This window comes from Argentina anserina, chromosome 2 (assembly GCF_933775445.1).
Source record: "Argentina anserina chromosome 2, drPotAnse1.1, whole genome shotgun sequence".
Lineage (NCBI taxonomy): Eukaryota > Viridiplantae > Streptophyta > Magnoliopsida > Rosales > Rosaceae > Argentina > Argentina anserina.
The window spans coordinates 27,287,336-27,310,358 of record NC_065873.1 but is presented as its reverse complement, the minus strand read 5'-3'; the positions used below and the strand labels follow the sequence as shown (position 1 = coordinate 27,310,358).

At 37.2% G+C, this 23,023-nt stretch overlaps 3 protein-coding genes across 4 annotated transcripts; 2 read left to right on the top strand and 1 right to left on the bottom strand.

Annotated features, from left to right (window-relative positions):
• Nucleotides 1–80: 80 nt before the first annotated feature.
• Nucleotides 81–3,170, top strand: LOC126784306 (uncharacterized). Its single transcript, XM_050509777.1, has 8 exons — nt 81–269; nt 547–759; nt 1,400–1,460; nt 1,588–1,624; nt 1,951–2,028; nt 2,136–2,208; nt 2,458–2,497; nt 2,764–3,170. The coding sequence occupies exons 1-8, from the start codon at nt 81–83 to the stop codon at nt 2,811–2,813; spliced, it is 741 nt and encodes a 246-aa protein (XP_050365734.1). The 3' UTR covers nt 2,814–3,170.
• Nucleotides 3,171–3,372: 202 nt separating this feature from the next.
• LOC126783633 (protein NONRESPONDING TO OXYLIPINS 2, mitochondrial) lies at nt 3,373–5,884 on the top strand. Of its 2 annotated transcripts, none has more exons than XM_050509137.1 (3): nt 3,373–3,584; nt 3,733–3,854; nt 5,274–5,884. In XM_050509137.1, exons 1-3 carry the CDS (start codon nt 3,463–3,465, stop codon nt 5,297–5,299), a joined length of 270 nt encoding a protein of 89 aa, XP_050365094.1. In that variant the 5' UTR covers nt 3,373–3,462; the 3' UTR covers nt 5,300–5,884. The 2 variants fall into 2 exon arrangements, with proteins under 2 accessions (XP_050365094.1, XP_050365093.1); XM_050509136.1 differs by having other exon boundaries at nt 3,375–3,584; nt 3,733–3,912; nt 5,274–5,880.
• A 5,171-nt stretch (nt 5,885–11,055) lies between these two features.
• Nucleotides 11,056–12,778, bottom strand: LOC126783422 (GATA transcription factor 12). The gene is made up of 2 exons (XM_050508892.1): nt 12,330–12,778; nt 11,056–12,059 (listed from the first exon to the last, which is right to left on the bottom strand). Exons 1-2 carry the CDS (start codon nt 12,645–12,647, stop codon nt 11,271–11,273), a joined length of 1,107 nt encoding a protein of 368 aa, XP_050364849.1. The 5' UTR covers nt 12,648–12,778; the 3' UTR covers nt 11,056–11,270.
• Between the last annotated feature and the right edge of the window lie 10,245 nt (nt 12,779–23,023).

The following is a 23,023-nucleotide window of genomic DNA, read 5'->3' as shown; positions in this document are numbered from 1 at the left end:
TCACTTCTTTACCTTTTGCTTTATACACCTGTTTCTGGTCTACAAAAAGTCTCTAATTATTAGAGGCCCATATGCTGCAAATGGACATGAGCCCAATATATTTTGGGTCCAGTGAGTTACAGGCCCAAAAGAAATATATATCTGGTTTTAGCTCTACCTCATCTTCAACAGAAAAACCAGTCTTCTTCTCTGAGAAAGTTACACTCTGTAGACCACTGAACAATACTAATGTTTGGTCATTGAGAATTTCTTCCCAGAATCCAAGAAAGGTTCTATGTCTGATTTCATTTTGGTCAATTAGTGCTATTTGTTTTCATGTTTGTTTGAATTCTAAGAATTACGGCAATATGAAACCTTGTTGGAATTCTCAACTACCCAAAAGAAAAATATTGCATCTTTCTCATTTGGAGTGAAGTGGGGAGAGACCATAAGGTTGATTTATGAGCTTATGTGGGTGGGAGTTTGTTATAGTTTGTTAGGATTTAAAATGCGGAATTGATTGGATTTTCTTGTTGTTTTAGTCTAATATGTGTCATTGATTGACAGCAGCAGCAAACGGAACAGAGAGAATGGTTGAACTTGAGTTTTAAGCCGGAGAATTTCCTTCCGGGAGTTGTCATTGGCTTCATTCTTGGGCTGTTGTTGGATTTGTCACAGCCTGGCAAGGGCTCTTTAAGGATAAAGAAGAAAAATTTCTCAGAGGGTAATCCCCAACAGAGAAGTTTGGTCTCGACCAATGGTGATGAAGAGCTTAAAATGGTTGGTTTCTTGATACGTTCTTAGTGAATGCGTGTGTTGTCTGATGTTACTGGGTGGTTTATCTCATGCTTTGGTGCTTGTTGACATGTCTACTTAATTGCTGCATTGCCTCATAGGTGTAAGGGATAAAGTTAATGTTGAGTATCTAGTTTTTTATCAATGATGAAATTGAGTTTTCATCATCTTATATTATGTGAGTTCAGTACTTCGAATTTTAAATCTTGTATTATGTGAGTTCAATACTTAAAGAGTGAAAAGAGTAAGGTCAGGCTAGCATTCCAAACCATATGTCTCAGTGATAAGTGATAACAAAGTGGGGAAAGTTTTCCTTAACTTGCTCTAGTATTTGTAAAAGACTAGTTATGAACTTATCTTTATCAAACACTCTCCTACAATCCTACTTGTCAAATAAAAATGAATCAGTAGAAACTAAAGAAGTATTGTTGCTATTACATTTGTTGGTTTCAATTCTGTTGCTAAATTGACTTCTCTTTATTTTCTAGCATTGTGAAGTATTAGCCATTCTTGTATCAGATAGTGTTAATGTTCTAGTACACGTCTCAAAAATTGACCTTATTCGGCTTTGTTATTAAGTAGTGTCTTGTCTGGGTTTTTAAATAGTCTCTCATTTTCATGACAGGTTCTGGTAGTTAGACGAGACCTGAAGATGACAACTGGAAAAATCGCATCTCAGTGTGCTCGTAAGTAAGAAATCTGGTGTTTCTAATTTAATTTCTTTGATAACTCTCCTTTTCCTAGCTTCATCATTTATACTTGTTTTCTGTTGGGGGTTCATTTGGCTGAACTGTGTCTTTCATAAACTTGCAGATGCTGCCACTGGCATGTATGCAGAACTGAGTCAAAGGTGATTATTATGAGTACTTTTCTTAATATTAAGCCTAATTCTCTGACTGAATGCCCTCTTTCCTACATAATGTTTGTTCCTATTGGGACAATTGTAGCCTTTGTGGGTGCAATATAACTTATATAAGTATAAAGAGAAGTTAGCATCTGTTGCAACTTCCATGGGCGCAACAATTAATTGAATATGATAAAATCAAATGAAAACCAAAGCTGTTCAAAGACATTTTATAACTGCTAGCTACTTGTGCATTTATAAAATGAATAAGAAAATGTCACTTAGAATCTAAATTATCATACCAAGGGTGTAACATTAAATTTTAATTACAGCCATAGGTCACTTTTGAGACAATGGGAGCAAAATGGGCAACCCAAAATAGCGGTTACATGCAAGAATCAACAAGAAATGTAAGCAGGTCATTTTGTTGTAAATATCTAGCTTACTGGATATGTTTCTTTTTGGCCAATTTGTTGTTTTAAGTTCTGTTTTTTATTTCCTTACCTTTTCATATCAGGAATAAGCTGAAAGAAGCAGCTGAGGATATTGGCCTTCCAACATTTGTTGTCGCTGATGCAGGGCGAACACAAGTAAGATGTTGGAATGTACAAATTAATCTGAAGATGGTTGACCTGGACTATTGTCATCGTTACCAAATAAAACTTTAAGAGGATTCCTATGTATATGATTTGTTTCTAATGAGTATAATGTTACTTACACAAACACCTTATTAATTATAAAAATACCCCGTCTTGAACCAAGTGAATAAGATTTAAGCTCTTTCTTGGTCCTGCAACTGTAGTGAAAATTTGGAGATGTTGACAGTTCATTTTGCACAGATTGCGAGTGGGTCAAAGACAGTTCTTGCCGTTGGACCTGGTATGTGTCTCACACTTCGCTGCAAAATCATTTAGTTGCATGCGTTTGTAGACATATATGCTGTCCTTTCGTTCAATTGATGAGGTAGTAGAATTTACCCAACATTTGAAAGTAATGGAAGATGTTTGGTGAACAAAGATATTACTGCCTATTTTATGGTTATTATAGCTTTCTACCTTTTCCTATTTGATGGCTTTCAGCAATGAGATTATACAAAGAATATCCGGAAAAAGATATATTTTCTAATTACTTGAGTTTCTGTGCAGGACCAAAAGAATTGGTAGATTCAGTGACAGGGAAACAGGGCCTTCTCTGAAGTTATGTAGAAACGAAGGGCTATTTCCTACACCATCATTGTTCTTATAGTTGTAATGGGAGCTTGTTTCCTTCTTCTCTAATTGAAGCCTATAATATGCAGTCAAGTTGAAGTTTGATTCCACCATTCTGCCATGGCAGATGCCTTTTTCCTAGTGTTATAAGGAAGCTTCTCTAATTCCATTAGGTGTCTAACTTCACTTGCGGATAGGGGAGATAGCTTGAACTTTCCATTGTTTTGATTCAGACATCTGAGAACATATTGTAAATTTGTATTAATGTATTGAAACTTGAAAGGAGCATGATAGGTAGTTTGCAAATTCAAACTAACAGCTTAGATTTTTTTTTTAGTACTTGTAGTTACTGTGTGATAGAGCATGAACTCAACTATCAGTGATAATCCATTCTCTATATCAGCCTTTTTTTGGGTTTATTATTCCAATCGACACAATTTATAACAATCGAGAGTCGCAATGTCTTGAGTCTTGAGTCTTGACTATACTAAACATTGACAAACTTAATGCCCTGGGTACCTTTTAGTAATTTCCACCCAAGGTGCAAAACCCCTAGAGCCCAGCATCCCAAATTGCAGTGCTCTCTGTTATTCCCAAAACCCTAAACTTGGACATTTGTCTCTCCCATTTTCCACAATGGCTTGTCGCTGCAGATCGTTCTCAAGATCCGCCTTCTCTTTTCTCAAATCCACAGTCAACAAACCACCTCTCAACTCCAGACCCATCTCCTCTCTCCCATCCACCCCATCACTCTCAAGGTAAGCAAAACCCCTTCAAACCCTAATTATGAAATCCTCTATCCTTTGCACAATTGTTATCTGGGGATTGTAATTAACGTTGTTTTGTACAATGGGTTTGTATCAGATTAGCGAAGTTTTGACCTTTTTTGAGTTTCTGAATTTTCAGGTCTGCTCCTCCTCAGTTGGGTAGTCTTCAGTCTCTGCTTCCATTCCACACGGCGGTTTCTTCAGCTCGGATGACGTCATGCCTCGGCATTGACACGAGGAGCTCGAGGTCGTTGTCTCAGGGTACGCTCGGTGCAAACCCAGGAGTTTGATATCTTCAAATCTTTTGTATTTATTATCTGTAAGCAACCTTTTTTAAAACTCCATATAATGAGCTAGTTTTTGGATCCTTCCGCGTTGAAATTTGCTCAACTGTTAAAAGATGATCGAAATTGAGAATGATTGACAACTAAGGAGTGAGTTCTAGTGTTGATATTTGATACTGATCATTGCCGATTGCTTTCTTAGATTACATCACTGCTTCTTAGATTACATATCACAACTGTAGATTGGTTATTTAGTTTGTCTTCTCTGTGATGATACTTCAGCTTTCAGAAACAATTCAATATTTAGCAATCAGTTCCTCATATACTGGGGATGATCGGTGCATTGTACTACTAGTAATGTTTGAAATTGATAAGTTTCGGGTTAGCTCTGGTTTAGGTGTCACATTTGTGGTTTTTATAAGTAATCAAGTAGACATGTGGAGAGAAAAACTTGATGAGTCGGGATGAATTCACCTGAATTTGACACCTTTATACATTGTATTCTTAACCAATTCAGGATGAAGTCACACGAGAGAGAAGGGGAATATCCCATAGACCACCTTTAACTTCTCTGTGGGTTCAGTTCTTAATTGTTTGGAGGTTCTGGACCTGGTTGGGTGTTGTTAAAACTATGTGTCACTAGAGACTAAAAGCTATCTCTCAAACAGGAACTAATAGGTTCCAATGACTTGAAAATTTTGTTCAAGCCTTACATCTTATGTTTAACATTCCCATTTGCTAAATTTTAAATGCTTGAAGATGACTATAAGATTGCATTGTACTACTTTCATTGGTTGTATACCATAGTTTAAATTTTAAAATGATGTTCCATGTGCAGTATCATTTTATCAATTTCTCATTAAACTATAGATTAGTATAGGAACAACCCTTATTTCTAAACCTTCAGGTCGAGGTTATCTTTTTCGATGGTGAACTAACTATTGTTACAAAGTTGGGTGACCATTTTGTACTTCCAAGGCCAACAAAGGATGTGAGAAGATTGAGCTTGTTGAGTAAATTACCCAGCATCCATCCTTTGGGTCTCTAACTTGATTCTTTGCATATAGTTCTTAAATTGGGTACTTGAGAAACATTGATATGAATGTGATAGTTTAATTTTAAGTATGTAAAACTTCAACAATACTCATAAACCGGCCTTGTCAATGAGATATTTTACATGTTGTAACTTTTAAGTCCAACATTCATGGATTGACACTTTGTTTTTCAGTTCTAACTTCCGATAGTGGATAGCAAAGCCAGGCTGCAGTAATATATTTAGATGCTGATTATCTGAGTTAGTTTATTAATTACTTAAGAGTTCAGCTTACACCTCCAGAACTCCAGTTGTTTGCAGTAATAAGTCTAATATATTTTTCATTTTCCTGTTTGTATTCAGAGCTGGGTCTCAGTGTGCCGCGATAATGATAAGAGATTGAAGTCGAAAGATAGAGGCTTAGACCAAGTGTCACATCATTCTGTTGCCCTATTCATCACCTACTGGAGTTAATTTTACAGTTCTGTAAACGGATGATGTAGCTGCTGGAATTGGATTCTCTGATTCATTGCAATAATTGTTGAGATTCTCCTTCAAATTTGTTTCACCTTCCAATGGATTTTCCCATGGCACCAATATAGTACATTGTTGTTTCTTTACTGGAAAAGAAAATAAGTTCAAAGCTCTAAGATCTGGCGTGTGTTCGAAGTTCCAGTTAAAGTTTTCGTTTTCATTTTGTCTTTGAAGTTTGGATGAACTAAAGAAGGGGCAATGGGGTTGTCGCCACGTAGCAGTGAGCTTGATAATATAGAATAAGCTTGTAGACAACGTGAAGTGCAGGTTGAGGAATGAGGATACATATTACATGGGCGGTAGATGTGATAATGTTCAATGTCTCCCATTTATTTGTGAAAAGAGTATTGGCCTCAGCGCTCAATGTCCCCATGATCACAATACACTCGCATGTTGCATGTGTCTCTCCAGTCTCCATCTCTTCCCACAAAGGTCCCTTCTTCGATACTCAATCATACATGAACCAAGAGTGTAGTGAGAATGATCATTGTGTTGTTTTTGATTTAGGGTTTTCTTTCTCCTTAAAGATTGCAGTTTTTAGTCGGATCGATGTTTCAATTCCGACCTTAGATTCGATAATCGGGTTTAGAAGTTAAAGGTCGTATGATCCGCAAACCTTTTGAGATTGCTGTTCCAAACCAGTATTGTCTACATGTCCAATCTCAACTTCCATCACCCATTACATTGTACTTATGTACATGGCTCAATTTGAGCAGTAGCACCACTGTCTTTAGAACTTTGTCAAATGGCCCTGGCCCTGGCCCTGAAGAAAACTTAACAAGATGTTTAATTTCCATTGTGATGGTATTATTGATTCGTTGAATCCAAATATTGATTTGTATCTGTTACCAACTAGTTGTATGTGTGGAAGCTCCACCATGTGTTATTGGTACTTAACTAATAATAGTGTTTCTTCATTTGGACCGTCACTGGTTACCATGTTAGGGCAATTGAGAAAAGCTCTAGCTCATAAAGTTTACTGTCATCAAGTCATTGTCAGAAGAGGTGACAGTGGAAAGGGGAGACAGACTCTATAATGAACATGTAAACATATCCCGGCCCCCGTGCATGGAAGCCCATTAGTTCGTTAGAAAGGGACTAAGATGATGTTCATTCACACCAATAGTCCAATATTGCTAATGATCTTCTTTATAAGTAAAGAGTACGTTTCTCTTTAGTCTTTACCGAATATGGTGATTTCACTGATTTGAGAGTGGAGTTTCTTTCCCTTCCATACGTAATACTGTTCTTCATATATTCCTACGTATGGAGTTTTTATATTTTAATTTAGCATTTACTGATATTGATGACTGATGTTCAATTTCTAAAATTAATTTCAACTTTTATAAAAACAATAATAGAAATCAGTCAAATCACACCGGTAAAATAACCAATAATACAGCTCGACTTTCGTGTTCTTTGATCCTTATTTTCCCGTTGGCTATGATTCTTAATTCGTTGAATGACTTGAATCTGTGCAGCACAACTGCACAAGTCATTTCACCCTGCATCATTCTCTTGTTAGTCATTGAATTTACCCTCTTCGTCACACATCCCAGAAGTAAAATTTGATTACGTACAGTAATCAAGCCAGGTTATCACTTACGTGATTATAAGCACAAAGCAATCCAAGACAAGACAAGAAATGGAGTATTTTTCTTGTCTATAACCCAAAGATTATCCCAATTAACTAATAGAGTGCAGCTTTATTAGAACAATACTTATTAATAGTAATGCAGAAACTTATTTAACTGGTGTCTGTGTCAGTCATGGCATCATAATACAGAGTAGTGAGTGGTGCATGAGGCCTGAGGGCATGAAAAAGAGAGGCATGTGATCACCGCAAACCTTGCTTCACAAATCAGGGAAATTCACACTACTGTACAAATACATATCGGATCGAATTATTAAGTTCTGGAATTTTGAAATATCATTATTCCCACCATTAGGGTTTGCTGGTTTCCCTGTACATCATCTTTATTCTTTAACTTAATTTGATCACTAGCGATAAGACCAAGTAAAACTACAGCCAAATAGTACACAGAGCATCTTAAATAAAAACTAAAATTGATATCATATCTCGACAATAATCTATATAGAATGTGAACTTAGCAGACCTTTGGATCAGCGATGCCTAGGATCTGCATACATTGTTTGCATTGTCAACCAGATACCAAAACTTATATAATCTGCACTATAACCATAAAATTGCAAAGACAACCTATATTTATCTAATACTCGAACTCCCGGCCCTATCGGACATTGTATGAACTATGAAGACCTATTCGTTATTAACTAAGGTAATTTCAGGACATTGTCGCGTGATATTTTCACGACAGTTAAACTCAAGCTCTAAATAAACGGCCGACTTATCTAACAAGATAATTATGATTTGTATTACTATGGTCCTTGGCGCTAGACTTGTGCTGAAGTTCATCGATCATAGGTAATGAGTCCACGTGCAAATGTGCATATAATAATGGGGTTGAGGGTGTTTTGCGAAATACATGCATGTTCAATCATTTTCTTCTCTTGGTGGCAAAATTCTACTCACTTGTTGAAGTTCTCGGAGTTTTTGAAGTGGTGAGAAAATTTGTGCAAGAAGATAGTAACAAAATTCGCCAACCGGATTTTGTGCAGCAGAAAACGATGTCAAAAAATGTGCTATCCAAATCTGCCTTTCTTAGCTTGAGAAATTATTATATATACCCGTCACATATCTCACGTGACATACCCTTTAATGTTATTGGTATATTTTTACTGTGATTATTTGTGATTAGTTATTATATGTAAATAATTTTTTGTCATTTTCACCACGTGCATATTAATTATACTATGACGTAATATAATTAGCTAGATACAACACGTGTCAATTGGCGGATCCACATAATAATTACTCAGCTTAACTTTTCTAACATTCTCGGCTGCTATGGTTAATCCCACTGGCCACTACTAATTGTTTTCACTAAAATGTATGCATATAATTATGGCATAAATGCCGATTTGCACCCCAAACTTAGCTGAAATTGTCAATTTGCACCTGAACTTGCATTTGAGTCAATTTACCTCCTAAACTTGGTAAAAATTGCCGATTTACACCCCGAACTTGTATTTGAGTCAATTTACCTCCTAAACTTGGTAAAAATTGCCGATTTGCACCTCATCTGTTAAATTTAACTGTTTCTATCCAATTTTGCGTCACATGTCATACACATGAGGGTCAATGTTGTCATTTTCTATTTATATTTTTCTTAAAAACAAATAAAAAAATTCCTTAAAATGAGGACTATTTTGTTAATCAAATTATTTATTTACACCCATTCAAATTTAGTGTGTTGTGTATAAATATATTTTTATATGTACACATTGTTGGAGGATGAACAAAACGAGAATAATAATGACATAATAGAACAGAACGTAACCGTTTATTGATTGATAATGAGGCCAATATATAGGCATTACATAACCACAATCAGTAGGATTCGGAGTCCTAATCTATTACATAGATGTGAATCTATCTCTAACAGGACACCTAATAAGGCTAACACACACAATGGTAGAATAGTAATTCTCTCGGAACACACATTTATTTTTAATTTTCAATGTATTTATTTATTTATATTTTTTCTAATATCATTTAACATACAATATCACATAAAATAATAAATATATAAATCAATAACATGTTTCGAAAAAACAAACATTGTAGCAAGTGTTCCTCTTAAGTAATTTTATTAATTTATTTCATTATTCAATATGAATAAATATATAATGACAATACTACCCCTTAAATGCATGACATGTGACTTAAAATTGGATTGAAAACATTAAATTTGACGGATATGGTGCAAATCGGCAATTTTTACCAAGTTTATGAGGTAAATTGACTCAAATGCAAGTTCAGGGTGTAAATCGGCAATTTTTACTAAGTTTAGGAGGTAAATTGACTCAAATGCAAGTTCGGGGTGTAAATTGACAATTTCAGTCAAGTTTGTGGTGCAAATCGGCATTTATGCCTATAATTATATAATGCCATCAATTTCATTTAAGTAATATTCAATCTTTGCTCACATCTCTTCAATTTCTCAACTAAATCTACCTACACTGTACTGTGATGATAGTTATCAGAAATATTTACTAATATTGTTGACATGTTATTGCCTAGCCTAATTATTATTCCATGGAGGTCATAATTAAAAGAGGTTAATTTGTGATTGTAATTGTGTAAGGTGAGTATATAAGGGCCAGTTTTGAAAGAGAGTGGAATATTATTTTTGATGTCAAGAAAATTATGATTAGGTTGAGAGACCTTAGCAATCAATCGATAGATTGGAAGATGATACTTCAGAAGAACAAGATAACATGATTATCTCTCACCAAACACCAGCTAGCTAAGTGGGTGCACATTTGGACAACTATATCGTACAAAATATTCACCATTCCATTTCAATCACAAGGCCCCATTAACCATACTTGCATGTGCTGTGCCATTACTTTCTTAATCATCTGTAATTAATTAGTACCAAAACTCTTACGTTAATTATGGTTCGTATCATATACGAACCTGCTAATTCAGATTACTGATCAAATGACAATCTCATAATCGTCCATTTGATAATACCATGCAAACTATTTATATTATCAAGGAAATATGATTTTTACATCATACATTCACTAGCTAGGCTAATAGTAGAATGAAATCATTTTATCTCGGTACTTTCATGATGATCTTCTGAGTATCGGTGAAGAGCCTTATTATCAAAACATAAACATTCGCATTTTTTCGGGTTGATCTTCTGAGTATCGACGAAGAGCCTTATTATAAAAACAGAGACGTCCGCGCTTTTTCGGGTTTGAGGACGTCCGCTTCTGAACCTCCATATATATATATATATATATATATATATATATATATATATATATATCTGATGGAGCATTACCCTAATTTTGATATTGTAATTATTGATATCAGGTCCGGTACATCAAGCATTCTGCAATTATAGATTGCAGGGTGCGGGAGTTTCTGATCTCGATCGTCATTCATCGATCACTTAACTTTCTTCAATATTTCATAAGATAAACAATCAGTTACGATCACGTAGTATTTTGATACACGTACTTTAACAAAGCAATATATTGAAACACTTACCTTCCTACTCAGGAAAACAAGATTAATAGGGATCATTATATATTATCATTTTACCACAGCTGAAAATGATTACTGTATCTCTTTTGAAACCCTTGAAGCCTCCAAACGTGGTAGGGGCAAATGAATGATGTCGTATCGATGGTTCTAATTCTGGGTCGAAATTCATTTACCTTATGCATGGGACCATAATAATACAGAACTCGTTTTCATAGACACAGAGAAAGAGCCATCTTTGCCCCATTATTAACCCCTCACCATCTTGTATTTTTGTGATAGTTGGCCTTCAATCATCAAAAAACGACTACTAATTCCAATCAACTATAAAATGTTCAGTTTCCATACCAATTATAAACTGGGGTACCGATAAGTAATTCAATCATATTATGCAGAGAAGAAGGAGAAAGATAAAAGTAACATTTTCTTTCTTGTGAGGGAGAACATTAGTTGTATTCCAATGGAGCCACAATGGATTAATAACATTGGAACAGTCTATGATGGAATTCAAAACTTCAGTTAGGAACTTTAAGAAAAAATAACATTACGAAATTGTCTAGTTTAACAAATAAAAAAATAGAAGAAAAAAAGAGTAAAAGGAAGTAGAAGATGATCACTGGGGCCGCTGCTAACTTAACCTCGAAAACTTTGCTGCCTAGCTTAGCTACTCTAGCATCTCCACACTAGATCAGCTGCCTGAAATCCGGCCCCACGTGTTGGTGAATCAAGTAATCACCGCCGTTAACGTCGAAGAGCATGTTGGGATTATGGTGGTGGTGGTGCTGTGGCGGCGGGTGATGTATATAGTGTTGCTGAGCTTTCACCATCTCCTTCTGCCGCCGCAGCTCCATCACCTTGCGGTGCGAGTTCGAGTGCTTTGTTAGCACAAAAGTCGGGCTGGCTGCCGGTCTGTACTCAGGCACGAGCCGGCCCGACTTATACCTAACTCCGCAAGCGTTGCACAGCGTTTTCGGGCCCATAGGCCCGGTACGCCACTGCGGAGTTTTATCCGTAGCACAATGCAGACACTTTCGACCGTCACCAGGCGCAGAGCCGCCGTCCGAATTCTCATTCTTCTTCTTCGGCGCGGTCTTTAGTGCCTTCTTGCCGACACTCGAGGCCGCCGGAGGCGGCAGCGGAGTTTCGGAAAGTACAACGTCGGAAGACTCCGGAGAGGATTCTGTGGGGGAGAGGAGGAGGAGGCGGGAAGTCCAGTTGCCCGGTGCGGCGCGTGAGCGTTTGCTGCGGGCCTTGGCGGGTACTGAAACATCGGAGTTGAATATCGGGTTGGTGTGGTTGCTGTTGCTATGGTTGTTGTTTGGGTCGGGCTGGAAGTGGCGGGTCTCGGAGGCGGCCTCGTCGGGTCGGGCTTTCATGCCGGATATCAGCTGCAGCTTCTGGAGGTCCTCGCTGGAAAACGACTCCTCCGAGAAACTCGTGAGCTGCCATTCGAGCTCAGCTAAATCGTCGTACTGCCCCAAAAAAAAACATATCTATCAGCTTAACAAAATTCCAAGCCTATCACCACCGGAAATTCCAATTCAAATTTCGAAAAATCGAAACTAGAAAACGAGCTATTTTTATCACCAAGTGCAAAATTACGTAACCACCTCGAGAATTCATGTAGCTTTTGTCGTCTTGTTTCTTAGGGATTGAAACGCATAACCAATTTCAAAACTAACCAAAACCCAACAAGAAACTAAAAAAATAAAATATAGAAATATAATGATATAGAGATATACCGGAACGCAGAGGTCACTGGAGAAGGGGACCTCGTTGAGACTCCGGCCTCCGAAATCAGCGGCGAAATTGGCGGGCTCGCAGCCGGATAAAGAAGAATTACAGCTGCTGTCGATGACGGTAAGCGTGGAGGAGTCCGTGGAGTTTCCGGTGACGTTATCAAAAGCAACAGAAGCAGCAGCAACAGCAACACCGTCGGTAATGACAGCGTCGTCGTTAGAAAAGTCGAGAAGGTCCTCGACCATGAAATTGTCGCCCCCTGCACCGGCGCCATTGTTGGCCTTGCAGAAGCTGTTCTGAAAATATTCGGGTGCCTCCATAGCTCAATTAGTTAGAGCGTTGGGGTTGTATTAGGGACGTCGGATTTTGGTTAAGGCAGAAATGGCGAGGAGGAAGAAGAAGAAGAATGGAAGGGAGAGAGAGGATAGTAAGTGAGAAAATAGTGAAGGAAAGAGCGAGAAGACGGACACCTTTGACGAGGGCAAAAACTAATGCTCCCCCCTATAAAATTTTGATTAAAGAAAACAACTAATTCTATTTATTATTTTCTCTAACAATTTTAATGCGCTCTTTATTTCCAGTTACTTTCCTACCCTTTTTGCTTTACCTACTTTGCCCCCTTTGCTTTTATGGACCGGCAGCGGCTGTTCCGAAGCGTTAAGGTCAGTAAAGTAAAATTAAAGCCGTGGCGGGACCCGTCTTTGTTTAAGTCATCAAATCAGACGCACGTGGATGCATGATTACGGTCATGATCAACGAGGTGTACAACAATGATCACGGAGTGTACTTCAAGTACAGTAGCTGATTACACTGCCGGTTTAACTGCTGCGAAAGGGTAAATTGGAAATTTCGTACGAGGTGCTGGTAATAATAGGAGGGTAAAAGTGGAAGGTTGGGATTGGATTAATTTGGGTAATTAAGCGTAAATAGAGGTTAAACGTGATTAAAGTGTTATAATTCAACCCCTTAGGAATCGATCTAGCAGGTTTGTCGCTGAGCCTTGTGCCATTAGCGTCCAAGTTCACAGACCGATTCCTCTGCTTATAATTTTTTTTCTGGGGAGACGTGTTTTTTTTAATTACTTAATTTAACTCTGAGTTAAAAAAAATTGGTTTTAATTAATTGGTTTTATAATATGGTTTTAACTAATCCCTGTGCAGGTTGGTTTAATTTATTGAAACTCTTCAGTTGTAAGCACGACGGTTACAGCTCAACTCAACTCCATGGAGATGCACGGCGGTGATCTCCCAAAACGTGTCCCCCTCTTCTTGGTACTGTACTTATTTCGGCTTTCACTTTTTTATTTTTTACCTCACCTGGCCGCGTCGGTTTAGGAGCGAGTCTACAGTAAATATATAAATCACGTTTTTTCAATAGTTACCACAAACGTAACTTTAGAGGTGGTAACAAAGATGTGTAGCTCCCAAGTGTTATCTGCTCTAGTCTATATCTCTTATTCTTATTCAGTTAGTAGTGTAGTCCCGTATATAATTCTATAACTAGCAAACATCTATTATTGTCATACAATAATGCATCCAGATAACAACCAGATAAGATTGCTACGAATTTCGTTATACTAATAACTAATTTACGTACATAATATTTCATTTAAAGTTGGAGAAAATCATTTAGACACAGAGGTTATATTGTACGTACATGCGACTCAAATGGTCAAAAGACAAGAATCTAGTAAAAACAACAACTAACTTAGCTAGTGTAACTAAGTTTCAAACTCAACCCTATATGATAACAATTACTTTTCATGGGGCAGTAACTCTCAAAGAAGTTACTAGAATAAACATGCGTGTATTTATAGACTTTGATGACGTTAATCGAATGGAACAACAGGTTACATGTGGCGCATGAAAACACGTGGCAGACATCGAGACGTGAGGACTGATTAATGTGGGGCTGAATTTGATGAGTCATGATCCCGAGGACTCTCCTCGGTAGGATAAGGCTGCAATAGCCAATAAACAACTGGGGAAATATTTATTTTGTTTAAATTTCTATTTATTCTTTTTTTTTAGTTTTTTTTTACTTTATCTAGCTTTATTTGCGTGAATTAAAAGAAAAGCCTGAAAAAGAAAGGGTACCTGGACCGTTGCTTGGCTTAGAGGGTTTCATTTTTCAGAGATATTTTTTTGTCTTTATTGTCATTTTTCTTTTTTCAGAAAAAGAATTTACAATGTCAAAATAATACATGTGAAAATTTAATTTCGGGAAAGGATTAATACTTGAGGTTGGCGTAGGGCCCAGTTGGCACGTGCCTGAGTTGGGTGTAGTGTCAGCGAGCCATGTGAGTGCTTTGCTCGTGTAAAAAGCCAAAAGTGACGGTGGTTAATGCCACGCGGCGGGTATCTATTGCGCAGTGGCTTTTCTAAGATGCGTCGACCGGATATGTTATAAATTTGGCGTACAATTCTAATCGTATCCCATACACCATTTATATAAGTATACGATAACGTGAGAGCACGTGTCGGTGGTGGTCACGTGGTATTACTGATTCTGCTTTTACCTCTGCGGTTGGGTGAATTTGGGTAGTGTAAAAATAATGGTGAGGTAATTTGCTATGATCTTCACCTTCGAAAGGTGGCAAAGGTGTAGTGCGGTGAACAAAGTTGCATGGCTAAGTTACTTGAGAGCTTTACAGTGTGCAGTGCATGTTGAAAGTTACCAGCTCTGCAAACCTAGCTTTGACTAGCTTATTTGTCCTCGGTGCTTGGGTGGGTGCTTCTTCAAGTTTAAGCTAGTGTTTTAAGTCTTTCCTAATACTAGTAGGTGAATGAGCTCAAACCCGGACAGTTGAAGATAATTGTGATGAGGATCATGAGAAAGTATGATGTTGATCAATACATTGAGCTTATATATGTAGCAACTGGCTGACAACCAATTTATACCATTGTATGTATGTAGTCATGTTCGACCATCATTAGATATAAATCTAAGGGTTAAGAGATTTTTTTTAAAAACTGAATTATTTTGTTTTCAACCTTTAGATTTACATCCAATGGTGGTTGTGCATGAATTTTATAGTCAGCTACTGACCGTGTGAACGAGATTGTGTACTTTAGTGTGAAAAACTAGACATTAATGGATTCAGCTTCTCTAAAGGGAGTGAAGTTTCAATTGTTTTAGGCTGTAAGTAAAGATATTTCAAAATGAGGGTCTTTAGTCATCTCATGAACTCATGTACATAGGATGAAGCAGTTTAGAACTTCAAACATCTGCAACAGGTGCATTATATATGTATTACAGGTAGAACTGTATAATTACTAATTAATTAGTTGGAGGCAAGAAGGCAGACCTTATCAAAACCGAAAATACACAAATTAAACAGGAGCTAGTTTGATAATCTTAGAAAAATTGTAACAATTTGAATAGACTCTTATATATATAGGAGCTCTTCATACTGATTACTGAATAGATAATATAAGTATGAGAGACTCATTTTTATTGGATAGCTAGACAATACATATCAAGAATTGAAGATGATTTGGCATCAGGCGTGTTTGCAGTCACCAACACGGGAACACTTAGTCGGAAAATGAACAGCCAGTGTTGGTGCAGAGTCATATCGCATAGCGTAGTCGCACGTACATTTGCCATCAATACACAAGGCATAGCCTACAGTACTACCAACACATGTAGTTTTGACGCATTCATAGGAAAAACTGCAGGTCTCCTCAGATTTTGCTTCTTCTAAACCTGCATGTATAAATATATTGTATTTAGTTTGCAAATCACACATGCAGTTCATTAGTTTGTGCCTCATGAACTGTAATGTATTGAGACTCACAGGAGGCAATGACAAGGAGAACGAGCATCCAGCCGCTAATAGCCTTAACCATTTCAATATCACCTAGCTAAACTGATCGATTTTGAGGAACTCTATTCCAAACTCTTTGGAATTTGGCCTATATTTATATGGATTGTGGTCTTGGTGCCAATTAAAACTAAGAAAAATCAGAGATATTTAGTTATAGTAGCATATTAGTGCTGGAGATTGTTTCTGGTTGAAAATAAAGAGTACAGACAGTTACATTAATTTCCCTCAATTGGAGATTGTATTCTAGATTAGTTCTTTGTTATGCAAGGGAAATTACTTTATACGTACTGTGCAGAAATGCACCAAACAACAGCTTGAAATTCATGTATGTAATGATTGTATTTGTGAATACATGAATATCAATTTGCTTGTACAGATAATTTTCCATCATATGCTTACTGACATTCCATACATTTTTTAAACTATCAGAAGATTGTTTAAAGAGAATAGACATATCTCTAGTTTCAATGTGTGTGCTTTGTCGCTGCCATGGAGAATCATTAGATCATATTTTTCTTCATTGGTTTTTCTCAACAGCTATTTGGTTCATTATGCTAGGGAAGTTTGAGCTTTATAGTGTCCCGAGCTCTATTGTTGATCTTTTGAATATGGAGTTGTCGGCTGGTCAGAGTTCTCAATTACATGATCTTTGGATTGCATGTTTTGCCTCAGCTATTTGGTTTATTTGGCATTGTAGAAATCGAGCCCGGCATGATGGTATTGAAGTTATTGTTTCTCAAGCTTGCCGTTTAATTACGGGTAATGTTGCAGCCTCTAGTAAGTTGTCTTTCGGTTCCATGTTTAATAATTCAAGAGCTTTGTGTAATTAAAAGTATGGGTGCTAGTTGCAAACCTCGCCGGGCACCTTAAGTGATTGAGTGGAACTGGTTAACCCCTCCTTTTGATTTGATCAAAGTTAATATTGATGGAGCATGTAAAATTAGTTCTAATAAGGCAGGATATGGTGGTGTTTATAGACTACAGAGGTACAGTTTTAGGTGTTTTCTCTTATACTTTTGATATCCCTAACTCAGTTGCTGCATAAGTCATGGTGGTCATTAAGGCTATTGGATTAGCTTGAGTTAGAGACTGGAAGTTTATATGGTTAGAGGTTGACTATCCTCTCATTCTTTTTTATCTACAGTTTCCTAATCTAGTTCCTTGGAGTCTTCGTGTAGAGTGGTCCAATTGCTTGCATCGAATCTCCTAAATGCATTTTAGATTGAGCCATATTTTTCGTGAGGGCAATCAAGCTACTGATGTTCTTGCTAACTTCGGTGCTTCTTCAGATAGTTTTACTTGGTGGGATTCAGTTCCAGATTTTATGATGAGTCATTGTTATAGAGATCGATTAGGATTTCATAATTTTCGTTTTCATTAGTTGTTTTTTAGTTGGTTGAAGGATAATTGTATTTGTTATTCTTTATTCCTCTTTGTATATTTTTTCGTTTCAATAAATTTTCGTAGGAGGATGTTGTTTCTCTCTAGGCTAATCTGGAAAAAAAAAAAAAAAAAAGCTTACTGAAACAGTTATGAATCACTGATGCGGAGAATGGAAGTGGATGTACATTGTTTGAGAAATGTAACTTAATTAGGTCTGCATAGGATCACAGATTGAAGCAGAGCTCTGTAAACTTTTAAAGCCTAAAAAAACATGTGGCCGTTGCCAATGCAACATTTCCTAGAATTTCAAATCGGCCCTAGAATATCACTCGATGGGCTATTAATGTTATTTTTGGAACTCTGATTCAAGTTCGGTAGACGATGAAAGCAGGGTAACCTGCCTGTTCTGCCAGAAAATTAACTTTACAAGATCAGCATCTTGAATTGTTCAAAGGAATCTAGCTTCTACAAGCCACACTCACATATCCATCACAGAGAATTTTACTTCCTGCTCTCACTAGCAATACAGCAAAACTAACTATTCCGTAACACTGCACATCAAGTTCGGTAGCAACCGTAGTACATGTAATTTTAAAGAAGAAAGTTAATCTATCTCCCCTCTGCAATGATCTGTGTGGGGGAATAATTTTCAGCTTTGAGCCTTTTATTTATTAGACCGGAGCCAATGGTCAATGTCCAAAATCCAAATTAACTTGATAGTTGATAAAATAAAAGTAACTGAGCATGATCAGAAAAGTGGCAAGTGAAACACATTCTCCTTCCCACTACAACAAAAACCTCCCACTCAACATGAATTGAGAGGCCAAGGAAGCAACACCTACATATTCACAAACTTGGAGATATGGAGGAGAGGGAATGATTTAATGATGAAATCATCTAATCATTGAATAATCGAATGATGCATAACAATCACCAAATGAAGAATGAGATCATCGTACCTCTCCCCCAAAATATATATGATGGTTACGTCTAGTACTTCTCGAAGATCAAAGGAGTGAGATTCTTGTTGAGCGATCTCTCTCCCGGAATTTTTATGCACCAACAGTGGTGCCGTCTATGGGAAAAGAAATGAAGAGTAGTGAGACGTCGAGAAGCCATCGACCAAGACGTAGCCATTAAAACTAGGGCAAACGTGAATGGGGGCAGAATTGCATCGTGATCGATAAGAAAATCTTCTTCACTCTCATGTCTCATCTATTTAATCAATTGATATGCGCGTGTTTTCTAGGGTACAGTTGCTCTTCCAATTCTCAAGTTGTTGGAGAATTGATTGGCTCATAGACGTGTGAAGGAAAAGGCATTTGAACGAGGCCCCGACGATCGCCAAATGCACGACAAAGGACTGTGACGAGGTGCAAGTAGGAATCCTACCTCAATAGTGTAACTTGACGCGATGGTCTTCCAGATAAGAGTTCAAGATCGTATCAATACTAAAAACATATTCTGCTTATTTGATTTCGATGGCACAACCCTCTGACTGAGGAAATATTAAAATCTAACTCTAATGGTTTAATGTTGAGCTTAGGTTAATTTGTTATGCCTTGATCGTGGAATTTGGCTTTGTGTGGGAAGAGAAGTCGAGAAGCTTGACACAATTGTATCGTGACATGTGTACTTTCTTCAAAATGGCGACTTATCCTACTTCACTGTTTAATTTGGCAGGTTAAGTCATTGCTATTTTTAAATATGTGATATTGTCGCTTAATTCACTCAAGTGGCAGATGTCAGGTTTTCATGTAGCTTATATCTCATCTCCTTTGCATAGAGGATTTCGTTGGCTATGTGTTGTGCATTGTTTGTATGCAGGGAAAGCATGCACATTCTAATTTGATTAGCACATACATCAAAATTCACATCAGAGAGTCATGGTATAATCTTCTCGAGTCGTGCCTCAGGAATTGAATCCAATTATAAGCGTTTCTACTATTTTATATACGCATGATTCAGTGTGTAAGTACGTTTATACTGTTTTAGGTTTCACATGATCTTTAATCTCTTGATTCCCTTATATTAAGATCAATTGTTTCTGTTTATTATCGCATATGCTTGATTGTGTTGTGATTTCAAGTGAAACGTCTCTAAGTATGAAGCTTTGAGTGTGGGTATATCTTTTGGTCATTCTCCATTTCATTGTGCCTTATCTGTCTGGAGATCGATTTCCTTCTTCGCAATTAACGAAACATGATTGAGTTGTTATATTTGTAAGAGCTATACTAGGACTAATCCTTGGTGATTACATGACAATATCCATTGGTTAATCGATCTAGAGGTACTAACAGTTGCCAAACTCAAGGTCAAGTCGATCTAATATATTTGATATGATAATTGCCTTATGGAATGCTTTTGTGTGTTCTTATTACTTGATTTTATATGCATATAAATTTATTGATAATGTGTACTACCGAAATGTGCATTTCCTAGTACTTTGATTTTGTTTTTCAGCGGCTACCTACTACGAAATTTTGTGTGATAACACTATGAAGCTCATGACCGGGGGAAACACGTTTCTGAGATAATAAATCGAAAATCGAAGATCAAAAATTGAAAATCGGAAATCGGAAAATTGAAAATCAAAAATCAAACGCAGTCTACGAAACAATAAATATTGAACGCAGTCTCCGAGACAGTAAATTATTGAACGCAGTCCCCGAGACAATAAATTATTAAACGCAATCCCCGAGTAGTTCATCTCCGTGTAAAAACGATTTGAAGTCATTATCCGTCTACTCACATTTCATTTTTCAACTTATGGTTCAGGCTTGTTTTTGTTATTGATATCAGCGTTATTATTGTTCGAAGTTCTACATATTTTTCCTTCCTGCACTTGGAGCTCGTACGAAAATGAAAAAGGAGGCACTATGGGGGAATAATTTTCACCTTTGGGCCTTTTATTTATTAGACCCGAGCCAATGGTCAATGCCCAAGTTAACTCGATAGTTGACAAAATAAAGGTAACTCAGCATGATCAGAAAAGTGACATACGTGGAACACTTTCTCCTCCCCACTACAATAAAAACCTCCCACTCAACATGAATTGAGAGGCCAAGGAAGCAATACCTATATATTCACAAACTTGGAGATATGGAGGAGAGGGAATGATCTAATGATGGAATCATCTAATCATTGAATAATCGAATGAAGCATAGTAATCACCGAATGAAGAATGAGATCATCGTACCTCTCCCCCAAAATGTATATGATGGTTGCGTCTAGGACTTCTCGAAGATCAAAGGAGTGAGATTCTTGTTGGGCGATCTCTCTCCCAGATTTCTTATTCACCAACAATCTGTACTTTGCAAGTCTTGCGGTTTGAGCAACTCCATGATGCAACTTTTATCGAGCAAAGCCGAAGGAAGAGGCGTTTTGGCCATGTTGTCCGGTTGATACAGCATCGGCGTTGCCCTCATGCACCTTGGTGAAGCCCTGAAGGGTCGTTTCTGGTTTCCCTTTTCTTTTTACTTCGGAGATTTTCACTTGTAGTGGTCTTGTTGTCAGGCACTCAGCGAATGCTTGAATACGTTCTACTCAGACGGCTGATATGACAAGATGTGCACTCAAGAGGATGGCCGTACGTAAATCTTCATGATGACTTGAAAAATGTTATATGTGATATATGATTTTCTAATATATTGTGTGTGTGTGTGTAACTGTGTATTGCAGTATGAATGTACGCGAATAACAATCACAAATGAGTTATGATTCACTCGCTCCCCATCAAACTGAGATGCTTCATGTTCGTTTTAGTTTCGCTCTTCTTTAGAGCCATGCCCAGTGTTGCCCCCGATAAACTCAACAGAATCAGTTCAGGCCAGAAATGTCACTACTAGTTGGAAAATAGACATCAAGAAACTCCAGCTTACATGTGGAACTTCCGATCAGTTTATGTGGTCGACTACTTGGACTACGATTAAATAAATTCCCGACTGCATTAAAATCTTCTTTTTTTCCTCTTTGCTGTTAACTTCTGTTGTCGTTGTGCATTTTGATTGACCTCAAGGAATATATACGAAACATCAATCTCTTAAGCATCTGATCTCTCACAGAAGGACATGCATACATAATGAAAATACGACTCGTAATTGATTTCATCTTATTCATTAGTAAAATATCATATAGGACTCAATACTTATTTCATATAGGACTCAATACTTATTGAGTCGAATCTATGAATTCGAAGAGACGCAGACGCATGTATAACTACCATCATCACAATCAACGTGCCATCCAACCGTGATGCAAGAGACGCCTTTGCAGTCACTAACACTGGAACACCATGTTGGATCCTCCGGAAGATGAGCGTCGTTTGTTGCTGGTGCAAGGCTGCGGGCTACTTCGCAAGTGCATACGCCATTGACACACAAAACAAAGCTCCCAGCACATGAAGTTTTTACGCAGTCTGAGTTTTTATGGCAAAATTCCACAGTTTTTGCTTCTGAAAACTCGGAGAAATGAGGTAAACCCGCATCATGCACAAAATTGGTGTTGAGGATTCACACAGATGACAAGACGCTTAATATTTTAAACTGGTAGATATTGAAACTCACAAGCAGCAATGACCAAGAGAACGATCATCCAACTAATGGTCTTCTCCATTTCTATATCAACTAGCTAATTTGAATTTGAGGAATTTTTCTTGTTCTGGTGACATCTTAAGAAATCTGGCCTATATTTATCTGGAATGCGACCTTGATGCCAATCAAATCTAGGAAAATGCGGATACTTTTCCACTGTCTTTCGTAAATTAATTCATAACAGTTACAAGTTCATGTTGGAAACTGTTTCTGATTGAAAGTAAATATGCTAACTATTAATTAACATTCTATATATTGGAAATTCTATTCTAAATTAGTTATATATTTGTATCTGTAAACGGATTTACGCCAATAGAGTAATGCAGCAAAAGAGAGATCCTTGAAATTCATGTATCCAATGACTGAATTTGTGAACACATGACTATCTTATACAGATTTCATATGATATGATAACCGTTGTCTGCTTTAATTTTCTTATCCTTGCTTGTTAAATTCAAGAAAAACGTTTTTGATAATTATGAGAGAATGTTCAAACACCAACGAAAAGATCCAAAAGAAAAGGGAAAATGAACACTCTTTAAGTTCATGACAGTTTATAGAGGGTCAAACTTGGCATTCCCTACTTTGTTACATAACCATTCCATTGATCCAATCCTGCTTTTGTAGTCATTAACCTTGGTACATTATGAGTTATGTGGACAAAAATGGATTTTGGAACCGAAATGAACGATGCTGGGAAATTAGTGTACTGTTTGATAGCATGCATCTGGTGGTATGGAACTTAGGTGCGCATAGTCTCATAAATTGAAACAGAGCCGTAAAACCTTATAAACACGATGTGGCGGTGGCCAATACAACATTTGCTGGAGTTTCAAATCGGCCTATATAATATGTTTGTTCTCATATTCTTGACTATATTTTCAATTGCTAT

What these genes read in the sequence shown, in the direction of transcription:
- LOC126784306 (XM_050509777.1), top strand. Translation starts at nt 81, where the DNA reads ATGGACATGAGCCCAATATATTTTGGGTCCAGTGAGTTACAGGCCCAA. An exon ending in CTGATGCAGGGCGAACACAA is followed by an intron (nt 2,209 to 2,457) that starts GTAAGATGTTGG and finishes CATTTTGCACAG; the next exon opens with ATTGCGAGTGGGTCAAAGAC. An exon ending in AGTTCTTGCCGTTGGACCTG is followed by an intron (nt 2,498 to 2,763) that starts GTATGTGTCTCA and finishes GTTTCTGTGCAG; the next exon opens with GACCAAAAGAATTGGTAGAT.
- LOC126783633 (XM_050509136.1), top strand. Translation starts at nt 3,463, where the DNA reads ATGGCTTGTCGCTGCAGATCGTTCTCAAGATCCGCCTTCTCTTTTCTC. An exon ending in TCCACCCCATCACTCTCAAG is followed by an intron (nt 3,585 to 3,732) that starts GTAAGCAAAACC and finishes CTGAATTTTCAG; the next exon opens with GTCTGCTCCTCCTCAGTTGG.
- LOC126783422 (XM_050508892.1), bottom strand. Translation starts at nt 12,647, where the DNA reads ATGGAGGCACCCGAATATTTTCAGAACAGCTTCTGCAAGGCCAACAAT. An exon ending in CCAGTGACCTCTGCGTTCCG is followed by an intron (nt 12,060 to 12,329) that starts GTATATCTCTAT and finishes TTTTTGGGGCAG; the next exon opens with TACGACGATTTAGCTGAGCT.